An 11950-nucleotide genomic window follows, 5' to 3' on the forward strand; every position below is an offset into this window, starting at 1 on the left:
GAGGGTTGAGATAGGTTTTATGGAATTTAGTGAGTAAAACATACTGGGAAAGACATTTAATAATGAGTAAATGAATAATGAGGAAAAGTAAAACAAATTGGGCATAAACCTCTAGAAACTGAGCAAACCTGGAAAGAGAAACAATTAAGTTTGAGTTTCAGAGTCTAAACACGGGCCACACATGCTGACTGACCAGCTGCTTTGCGATTTCAGCATTGTGATTTTGTTTCAGATCAGCAATTGTAATTTTTCCCTGTGAAGATAATCATAGAATCCCTACAATACAGAAGGAGGCCATTCGGCCCATCAAGTCTGCACCGAACTTCCGAAAGAGCACCCCAGGTCTGAGGCATTCAAGTCAGGCGACCCTGACCTGTACAAGAAATCTAGATACAACCTCCGCAAAGCCATCCGAGATGCCAAGGGAGAATATCAGACCAGGCGAGAGTCACAGACTAGCGTTACATACTTTTGGCAGTTGTGGCAAGGCCTAAACAACATAACAGGCAACAAAGCGAAGCCGAGCAGTATCTCCAGCAGCAGCGAACCCCTCCCCGGTGAACTGAATGCATTCTATGCTCGGTTCGAGCAGGAAACCAACGATCCGCAGTCGAGTATCCCAACAGCCCATAACACACCCATACCCACCATCACAGCTTCCGAAGTCAGATCGGCTTTCCTGAAAGTGAACCCTCGGAAGGCGAAGGTCCGGAGGGAACTCTGTTCGTGCACTCAGAGCCTGCGCGGACCAGCTGGCAGATTTGATGGCGGACATCTTTAATCTGTCCTTACTCCGCTCCGAGGTCCCTACCTGCTTCAAGAAGACCACCATCATACCAGTGCCAAAGAAAAACCAGGCAACGTGCCTCAATGACTACCGTCCGGTGGCCTGACTTCAGTCATCAGGAAGTTCTTCGAGAGGTTGGTCATAAAGCGCATCACCTCCATGCTCCCAGAACGCCTTGATGCATTGCAATTCACATACCGCCGCAACCGGTCCACAGCAGACGCCATCTCCCTGGCCCCACACTCGTCCCTAGAGCATCTCGACAACAAGGACCCGACCTCAGACTCCTATTTATTGACTACAGCTCCATCTTCAACACTTTAATCCCAGCCAAACTCATATCAAAGCTCCAAAACCTAGGACTTGGCTCATTACTCTGCAACTGGATCCTCGACTTTCTAACCCACAGACTACAATCAGCAAGATTAAACAACAACACTTCCACCACAATAGTCCTGAATACCGGGCCCGGCAAGGTTGCGTACATAGCCCCCTACCAACTCCCTGTACACACACGACTGCGTATGTGTTCCAACACCATCTACAATTTGGTTCCAACTCCATCTATAAGTTTGCTGACGATACGACCATAGTGGGCCGGATCTCGAATAACAACAAGTCAGAATCGGAGAGATAGAGAGCCTAGTGGAGTGGTGCAGCAACAACAATCTATCCCTCAATGCCAGCAAAACTAGAGAGCTGGTCATTGACTTCAGAAAGCAAAGTACTGTACTCACCCCTGTCAGCATCAACGGGGCCAAGGTGGAGATGGTTAGCAGTTTCAAACTCCTAAGGGTAGACATCTCCAAAAATCTGTCCACCCACGTTGACACTACCGCCAAGAAAGCACAACAGTGCCTATATGTCCTCAGGAAACTAAGGAAATTCAACAGGCCCACGTGAACTCTTATCAACTTTTACAGATGCACCATAGAAAGCAACTTATCTGGCTGCATCACAGCCTGGTGTGGCATATGCTCGGCACAAGACCGCAAGAAACTTCAGAGTCATGAACACAGCCCAGTCTATCACACAAACCTGCCTCCCATCCATTGACTCCATCTACACCACCCGCTTCCTAGGGAAAGCAGGAAGCATAATCAAAGACCCCTCCCACCCGGCTTACTCACTCTTCCAACTTCTTTCATCGGGCAGGAGATATAAAAGTCTGAGAACACACACAAACAGACTCAAAAACAGCTTCTTCCCCTCAGTTACCAGATTCCTAAACGACCCACTTATGGGCGGACTTCATTAACACTACAACCCTGTATGCTTCACCCGATGCCAGTGTTATGTAGTTACATGATGTACTTATGTATTTTCTTTTATTTCCTTTCCTTTTCATGATCTGTTGAGCTGCTCGCCGAAAAATACTTTTTACTGTATCTTGATACACGTGACAATGAACAAAATCAAATCCACCTATGCCCACTCCCCTGCCCTACCCCTGTAACCACACCCATCCCTGTAACCACACCTAACCGTTGAACATTAAGGGGCAATTTAGCATGGCCAATCCATCTCGCCTACACATCTTTGAACTATGGGAGGAAACCCACATAGACATGGGGAGAATATGCAGACAGTCACCCAAGGTAAGAATCAAATCCTGGTCCTTGGCGCTGTGAGGCAGCAGTTCTAACCGCTGTGCCACTGTTCCGCCCAATATTTGGACTTTGTTCACAATATTTATCATTTTCTTCAACTGCAGTAGCCATTTTAAAAGATAAGAAGTGTATGCAGTGTTAATCTAGTTTTCCAACATTTAATTACAATATCTACACAGACAAGGATTAAAAAATTAAGAAAAATCTGCCTTCCGTATTTAAAATAACTATCATTGAACACAAATTGATAAAACACATGCACACCAGCTCCCTTCCTCCTCCTTTCCTGCCCCTTCCCACTAGATGTTATAATAGCTGTAGCAACCATTTAAATGAAATTTATTTTGTTCAGTAGGACTCCTAATGTTCTACACAACATACACACTTTCTAAAATGAAACTCTAAAACCAAACTTACCAAAGTCTCCTTTATCCAATGTTATAATTTCAGCATCATCATCATAAATGCCTAGGTGCAGAAAAAAAACAAAAATGTGTGCGAACCATTTATACTTTTCTTTGTTTTTTATACTGATTAAATGAAACATCCCAAATCAATTTCTGCAGTTACAGTTATGGACATTAAATTGAAAAACTACTATATTTAATTATACTATCAATATTAAATATTCTGTGCTTGTATGTGGGTAGAAGACACGCATTGAGGGAGATAAATCTTTAGCATTATTTATTGCAAGGGTAAAATAAAAACATGGAGAAAAGTTATTAAATGTAACTTTAAACAAAAAAATACCTGTACATTAAAACATTTTCAAAAGATGGAACAAATTTAAACTAATATGACAGGGGAATGTGAACCTTTGGAAGGATTCAGAGCAAGGGAAATCAAGAACTAGAGAAAAAGACAGAAAGGAGAATAAGAAAGTGATAGGCAGAGAAATCAAGGGCCTGTATCAGATAATGACATGTAAAAATAGTACAGATGGGACAAGGAACGTTAAAAGGAATAGCCTTAAGGTTTTGTACCTGAACGCATGGAGCATTCAAAACAAAATGGATGAATTAGTTGCGCAGATAGATGTCAAGGGATATGATTATAGTTGGAACTGAGGAGACTTGGCTCCAAAATGACCACGGATGGTAACTAAACATTGAGGGCTATTCTGTTTTTAGGAAGGACAAACAGAAAGGAAAAGTTGGTGGAGTTGCATTGTTGATTAAATAAGATACAACACTGAGGAAACATATTAGTGCAGATGATGTGGAATCTGTCTGGGTCAAGTTACGAAACATTAAGCGGCAAATAACATTCATTGGGGTGGTATACAGACCATCAAACTGCAGTGGTAATTTTGGGAATAGTATTAGACAGGAAAGCAGAGATGCATGTGATAAAGGAACATCTGTGATTATGGGTGACTTTAGTCTGCATATTGATTGGGTGACTCAAATTAGTCACAGTACAATAGAGGAGGAATTTCTGAAGTGTATACGGGATGGTTTTCTGGACCAGTATGTTGAGGACCCATCAAGGGAACAGGTCATTGTGGACTGGGTGTTGTGCAATGAGAAAGGATTAGTTGGTAAACCAGTTGTGAGAGAACCCTTGGGGATGTGTGACCATAATTCTTCCCCTGTCTACGTGGGTTTCCTCCCATAAGTCCCGAAAGACGTGCTGTTAGGTAATTTGAATGTTCTGAATTCTCCCTCTGTGTACCCAAACAGGCACTGGAATGTGTCGACTAGGGGCTTTTCACAGTAAACTTATTGTAGTGTGTTTTAAAAATAAATTTAGAGTACCCAATTCATTTTTTTTCAATTAAGGGGCAATTTAGCGTGGCCAATCCACCTACCCTGCACATCTTGGGGTTGTGGGGGCAAAACCCACGCAAATACAGGGACAATGACCATGCTACCCTTCATTGCAGTGTTAATATAAGCCCATTTGTGACAATAAAAAGATGATAAGTAAGGTAGAATTCTTTATTAAGGTGAATAGTGAGGTAGTTGATTCTGAGACCTGGGTCTTGAATGGTATGAGGCATGAGCTGGCTATGATGGACTGGGAAACATTACTGAAAGGAAGGCCAGCGGACAGGCAATGACAGGCATTCAAGGAACGGATAGGCGAACTTCAAAAGTTGTTCATTTCTTTTGGCACAACAGTAGAAAGGGAACTGTGGCCAAACCATGGTTTACAAGGGAAATTAGAGACTGTATTAGATTCAAAGAAGAGGCACACAAATTAGCTAGAAAAGCAATAGATGTGAGGATTGGGAACAGTTTAAAATTTAGCAAAAGGGGGAGCCAAGGGATTGATTAAAAAGGGGAAAATATTATTTGAAAGTAAACTAGCGGGGAACATAAAAACTGACCGTAAAAGTTTCTATAGGTATGTACAGAGAAAAAGATTGCGAAAAACTAATGTAGGCCCCTTAGTCAGAAATGGGGGAATTCATAACAGGGAACAAAGAAATGGCTGAGGAATTAAATGCATGCTTTGCTTCTGTCTTCATAAAGGAAGACATGAATAATGTACCGGAAGTTCTGAGAAACACAAGTTTTAGTAAGGAGATGAAGGAAATTAGGATTAGTAAAGAAATGGTTTTGGGTAAATGAATAGGATTGAAGGTGGACAAATCTTCGGGCCTGATAATCTTCATCCCATAGCACTTTAGGAAGTGGCCCTAGAAATAGTAGATCCATTGGTGGCCATTTTCCAAAATACTTTGGACTCTGGATGGTTCCTACAGACTGGAGGATAGTGAATGTAACGCCGCAATTAGGAAACCATCTGTAGCGTGACATACAAAGTTAACATTACAGCTTGATGTCGTTTCGAAACTGGAAAAAGTTAGTGATGCAACAGGTTTTGTGTGTGTGTGTGTGTGGAAGATCTGTGAACGATTGGAAGGCAGAAGCGTTCAAAGCTAGGAAATCACAGTATATTTTGATTGTTTGTTTGGATTTTCGTTCCCCAAAAATGGATTAATCTTCTCCAAGTCTACACTATCAAATTTCTTGAGAATTTTAAAAGCCTTCAGCAGGCCACCCAGAGTCTTTGCTTTTCTAGAGAAAGCCTGCTCAGGCTCTCCTGATGGTTGGAGCTTCACAGTTCTGGTATAATTCTTTGAAATTATTTCTGCACCTTTCACAATTCCCCCAATACGTTTTGTAATATGGAGGCCAGAACTGTGCACAATATTCTAAATGCCGAACTGTTAGATACCGTGTGCTTATGCAAAGATATGAGAAAACCAGTGCAAGGGGAAACAGTGTGCAAGTTTCTTCCATGTGTTTTGTATTTTTGTGAGACATCCAGAAGCTCTTTAAAAAATTATTAAAATAATATTTTTAAAAAGATATTGGTTTCAGACTGGCATTGATAAAATATGATATGCAAATAGAAGATCCAAATTACACAGTTTGTTATATTACACAGATGAATGATATAGGAACATTGGTTATGTGTGCTTGTGAACATATTGAATATGATTTGGGGTCAAATAGTGATTCTAGGCAACAAACTGAATTCAGGCTTATTAGACTTCTGTGTGACATGAAATGCATTTACACAACTCAGCCTCTAGATACAAATTTAAAATAAAAATATATTTTCTTACCAAAGTCATAACGGTAAAAGTTCCAGCTTTCATACTGGCCACCCTGATGATCCTGAAGGCCTTTCTCACCATATTTATCATACTTTTTCCGAAGATCCTCATCTTTTAAAACTTCATAAGCTCTATTTATTTTCAAAAAGTTATCATGTGCTTCTTGATTATTCTATTAAAACAGGAAAGAGTGGCAAACACTCAAGTTGATCAACAATGTTGGCTAACTTTGAGAAAATTGTTGATATGTTTTTTGATGGTTACGCACATGTTAGAAATTGCAAACATTTGATTGCATAAGATGACATGATTGTCTCATCTAAAATACTTATTGGAATATTTTTATCTTAATCATACATCAGGTTTGACAAAATCATCAATTAGCTGCCTCTACTAGTAAGCAGAGTAAAAACAAATCAAGACATTAATTCAGAGTACGATCAGGATTATTTCTGTTCTGTACATATTTCCAAATATCAATGTTCATAACTGAAAAATGTAATGGCAACTCAACACGCCTTTGATCAAATTAGCCATTTTTAAATAAAAGGAGGGGTTAGCTAAGTGGTGTGTTCTTTCCAAGGGTCAATGCAGACTCGAATGGCCGACTGGCTTCTTTCTGTACTATAGGGATTCTATCTATCTTCGGTTAGGAGAATTTTCTAATGGCTGCAGTAGTTGTGTGCATGCAGACCCAATGCAAGGCAAATGGGGGAGATGGGTTTGAAAATCCGACTAAGTGGCAGTGACCATGTGTGCCAGGACTGCACTGCCTTTTCTTTAATGTGTCACCAGGCATCACTGATTTTGCAGCAGGCTGTGGTGCATGGCCGGGGACAGTAAAGATTTTGAATATTAAGTTCACAAAGGTAGACCTCCTCTACTGTAATTTCTCTGGTTGTGCCCAGAAATCTGACATCATTACTCAGCATCTGACATTAACTCCACTCCTTTACTTGTAATTCTATTCTGTCTGCCAATTTGCTCAAGTTAAACAATGGCCATATGAAATCTGTACATCCTGTTTGACCAGTGTTGAATTTCAAACCATACATAAAAAAGATTTGGTGTTTTCCAAGTTCTTCTTGCCTCTATTAACCATGATTCATTCAAATCTTGGCTTCCCATAGTTCCTTACCTGCACAAAATCCCACTCCACAAAATTACCATCATTCTTATTGAATCTACACAGGCTTAGATGTTCTCTAACGCACTGAATTTAAGACTATTTTCAAATCCTTCCATGGCTACACCACCTCCTAATTTATAACCTGATCCAGGCTTAGATTCCCTTGAGCACCCTTTAACTTTGTGCATACTCCTCCCTTCATCTCACCATTAATTTTAAATTTTCAACTGCTTCCGCTCTACTCGCTGAAATTTTAACTTGAACCTTTTCAGCTGCCTTCTATATTTTAAAAAGCATATTTTAAACCATCCTAATTCTTCCACCTTAACTCAATGTCCAGTCTTTTTATTCTCTCATCTGTAAAACACCGTGAATCATTTTCTGGGATGTCCTTTGGTACAAGGCTGCAAATAATTTTTACTCAATAGGATGTGTTACTGCACTCCGAAGGGTCACATTAAATTTGTTCCAACATTTTTTCGACAGGACAATGAACCAGAGGTTCAAGAGTCACCAACTCTAGAGGGGCAATAAGGATGGTAAACCAAAAAATATTTGAAGACAATCAATTAATGCTCATACGACACAAGTATTACTGAATACGTGTTCCAAATAGATTAGTGAAGAAAATCCAAACACACATTGCAACAGAAATTTACCCATACAAAGAAACAGCGAAAATGTAATTGCAGTTGTTTATTACTCTTAATTCCGTGGAGTACTAGAAGTGCTTTTTCCCTTTCAATGCTTCCTTTTTGAGAGAGTGCATGATGAATGTATCCCATCACCTAATTCAGTGCTCCTTTAAAGGTGCTGTTCTATTAGGAGAAAGAAGTGAGCATCATTTGGTGACTCCAAGGGTTGATGCGGCTCTTTGGCTCCTTTCTTCACCAGGTCATACCATGGCCCTGCAACTGCTGGCATGACATCAGATGTAATGTTGGCTGCCTTGGTCTGTGCTTACTCTGGCTTAAAGCGGGTCCTTGAATTGGAGAGCTGGATGGCTGTCCTTAGGCAATCTGTCTTTCATCAATGTATACGCTTGCTGTGCCCTGCCTCCTGGGCACTGACTCAGCATATACTGTGAACTATGGTGGAAATTACCTTTGCTGCAGATGCCCTCATAGTTAACATGCACATTGAATACAGGGCAGCTATATAAAGTGATAAAACATCCCCAATCATATATCTAATAGATTCCTTTATTAGCAGTCACACTTTTCACAAAGCTTCTTCTCATGCAGTCCATGGAATGAAAATGCAAACACAGCAACTTGTTCCTGTTCTGTTGCTGCCAGTTGTGCTTGCATATTCTCACTTGGTATCCACTCCTCAAAGTCCACATCCACCAGAATAAATAATGCTTCAAGGTAGAGTAAATAACACAAGGAGGTAGTTTGCAGCTGGCGGAATCTTTTAGACAATGATGGTGAAACAAGACACAAATGCCACAATGATGGTAACACACTCCTTATAATAAATGTGGCTTGCCAGTATATGATTTTCAATGCTGTGATTTTTTCAAGACTGAAAGTGATGAATGTATGAAAGATTAGGGGCTGAAGTTTCCTTCTGGGATTGGGAAGGCAGGAATAAAGGAGTAGGCTGATAGAGGCATCCTATCGCAAACTTAAAAAAATCTTTAGTTATGAAGTATACCGAGTAGCTCGGCCATCACTGTGGTGGGGGCAAGGGAGGGGGTGCAGTGTGGTGTGTGTGCCTGCGTGGAACACAGGCAGGCAGGGAGGTCCTCTCGGTCTGCTGGGGAGCACTGCCCCGGCCTACTGCGCAGTTCCTGCATCCAGGGCCTAAACTGACCCCCACCAGGGGAACCTGGAGACCAACTGAAAAATTCCGTGGGTTTATCAAAATTTAATAGCCAGTCAGAGAGTTAGTGAAACAATGACCAAAAGAAGGTAGAATTGGGGTCCAACATAGCTACCTGACAGCACAGCAAAGGTAGCTCATTACAGGCCTAATAGAAGCCAATTAAAGGAGGCCATGTGAAACACATTAGGATTTTTACTAATAAATGCTGGATGTTGTTGTTGAATATTGGCTTTCTTGCTGATGGTGTCAGAAAAGCCAAACGGGTGAAATAACCATGTCTTCAAAGGTGAGGTCCCACTGTTAAGGAAAAAGTATATGCCACAGCCATCTTACAGCATTACATCTTACGCAGATGTTTGTGACCGACACTGATCTCAGCAAACTTCCTCATCATGTTCCAATCTCTGTCCTTTCATGTGCAGGTGTTCAGCTGAAGTACACCTATTCCTAGATGGCAAACTTCTCGGATGGGTGCTTCTCCAGTACATTGATGGCATAGTCTTTTGTTGCACTTCCATCAGTATCATCTCTCTGGCTCCTTCACTGTATCAACTGCCTGATTCTATGTACTCCATTAAATTTTTCTTGCTGTGAATTTCCACTGCTGAAAAGTGTATCAATTCCTTTAAGGCACATTAGTTGTGCTTTAAATTTGCTACTGCACTTCACATTCTGCTCCCACAGCTGGTATTCCTGGCAATCTGTGCCAACAGTGCTGAATTATGTATTTCAGACTTAGCAAACTCTTGTAAAGTCTGCTTTGTGTGCTTCTAACTGGAGGAGCAAATCACATACCGCTAGGTTTACCACCTCCTGCTCAGCCGGAGTCTTTGATGGCATGCCCCGTTCAAATTGTAAAACCTTCCTGATAGTTAGCCTGTAATTACTTTTAAATTCCATCACTGCAGGAATGCTCATTTGACTAGGAAATGTAGTATAACATGGGATTACATATGCTGGCAAAGTGCAGGTGCATAGACAGTAAACATCCTGTGCCTGTATGTGCAATAAAGGTTACTGATTCAATTAATTTTGTGCATAGTATAGACTATTCACAAGATTGGTAATAAACCTAAATGCAATCCTACTGAGATATCCATACAGATGGGACAATTCCCTTCCAAGAGAGTCTACAAATTTTGAATTAAAAAAATAATTTAAGTTAACTTCTCACTTGGGTTAATGGGTGGGCAGCAACTTGAAATAAATAACTGTTAACAGTCTTTGCCCTAAACTCTGAATTCTTTCCTAAATTTGTCACTGTTGTTATCTCTCTCAATTGTCAAAAAGTAATCTCAAATTCTTGTTTGACTGGGCCTTTGGCCAACTCTGTTCTTTTTAAAAACTTTGTAACTTCCATTTTTACCTTTGTTGAGCATTTGTTGATGTTTAACCTGTGTTACGTATGCTCGATGCAAATCGAGTACAGAATGTTTGCACAGAATTGCCTTATGAATCGAGTGCTAATAATGGAGTACAAGTGGAATCTCTCTGGTAAGTATTTCTCAAGCTGCGATATAGATTAAGTTAGAATCTCACTTAAAACTTGGGGTGGAATTTCTGGGCACCACCTGGGAACAGGCTGGCATGGAGGAGGGCTGTAAAATTGAATGGCAATGCCATGTCAATCTCGGCTACCTGTAGTCACAATTATGGTTATTTGGTCCCGGTGGTGCTACTGGAAATAGATAGCTGCCAGCCAATCAAATCGATAGGAAAGCAAGTTGTGAGGAGGACAGACTGCAAAGGGATATAGATTGGTTAAGTGAATAGACAAAAAGGTAGATGGAGTATAATGCGGGATAACGTGCAGGTATGTTGCACTGTCCCCCTGCTCAGCCGGAGTCTTTGATGGCATGCCCGGTCCGACGGGTCCTCAGATGAGGTTGCCGGTACACAAGAGGCCTCATGCAATGCCTCCTTTGCACCTGCTCTTCCTCAGCCTGTTGGAGGACGGGCTTTCTAACCCCACTGGCTGCCTCCTGTTCCCTGCTGCACGTTCTGCCAGTGCAGCTTCCTCGCCTCGGGCAACTCAACTTGTATAGCCTCAGGACATCCCCCAGGCCTCTGGCGGCTATGAAGGCCACCATTGCTGGTTGAAGTTTGCCATCTAGGAATAGGTGTACTTCAGTTGAACAGCTGCAACTTGCACAGGTTGCTGGTTGAATTCCAATATTCATTGTCTACAGAGGATGAAAGGCCGACATGTTAGTACCCCATTGTACACCGATTGTTCTTCTACATGCACAAACTATTCATTGTTTTCATCACTGTTCCATTTCTCTTGTTGGGGACCAGTAGAGCTCTGGGAGTGATGGTCATTCTGTACTCAGCCGGTGAGATCCTATCTTCCTGATCGTCTGCCTGCAGTGAAGGTTGATTTTTTCCAGTTGTTCATATATGCCTATGGTTGTGTTGATGTATTTGGTCATTCACTCTGTATGATTGAGGCAACAACTGCTCTAGGAATGTCCCAAGTTTCCATGTGGGCTGACTTCTGCTGAGAACATTTAAAGTTTGTACCCTGACTAGTTCTCTAATGCTCAACTCTGGCAATAGTTTGGCAGTTAGTTAAAATTAAATCTTTTTTTTTTATAAATGTTTTTATTCAGTTTTCATATTTTATATTGAACAAATTACAAATTGTTAGGAGAGAGAAAGAACAAAAAAAAACAAACAAACACGCAAAAATTAACATTAACATACATATTTACAGGTAAGCATCTTCGTAGTAGTAACTGCGCCCGCCCCCCCCCCCCCCCCTCAACATGTTTATTTAGTTTGGTTTTGGGCCTTAGCTAGCCATCGAACCCCCGTACCGAACCTGTAGCCCCCCCCCCCCCTCCCGCTACCTTCCCCCGACTATTCTTCCTCTTGTACATTGGCCACAAATAGGTCCCGGAACAGTTGCATGAATGGCTCCCACGTTCTGTGGAAGCCGTCGTCCGACCCTCGGATGGCAAATTTGATTTTCTCCATTTGGAGAGATTCCGAGAGGTCGGACAGCCAGTCCGCAGCTC

At 41.4% G+C, this 11950-nt stretch overlaps 1 protein-coding gene across 1 annotated transcript in view; it reads right to left on the bottom strand.

Moving 5' to 3' along the window:
• dnajc10 (DnaJ (Hsp40) homolog, subfamily C, member 10) overlaps nucleotides 1–9848 on the bottom strand; it is a 75726-nt gene extending 65878 nt beyond the window's left edge. The window contains exons 1-3 of the mRNA XM_038790285.1: nucleotides 9726–9848; nucleotides 5981–6143; nucleotides 2815–2865 (exon numbers count right to left, since the gene is read on the bottom strand). Of these exons, the coding sequence (XP_038646213.1) occupies nucleotides 2815–2865; nucleotides 5981–6143; nucleotides 9726–9848 (337 nt within the window). The remainder of the gene's footprint in view (nucleotides 1–2814; nucleotides 2866–5980; nucleotides 6144–9725) is intronic.
• Nucleotides 9849–11950: the final 2102 nt, after the last annotated feature.

Source organism: Scyliorhinus canicula, chromosome 2 (genome assembly GCF_902713615.1).
Source record: "Scyliorhinus canicula chromosome 2, sScyCan1.1, whole genome shotgun sequence".
NCBI classification, from domain to species: domain Eukaryota; kingdom Metazoa; phylum Chordata; class Chondrichthyes; order Carcharhiniformes; family Scyliorhinidae; genus Scyliorhinus; species Scyliorhinus canicula.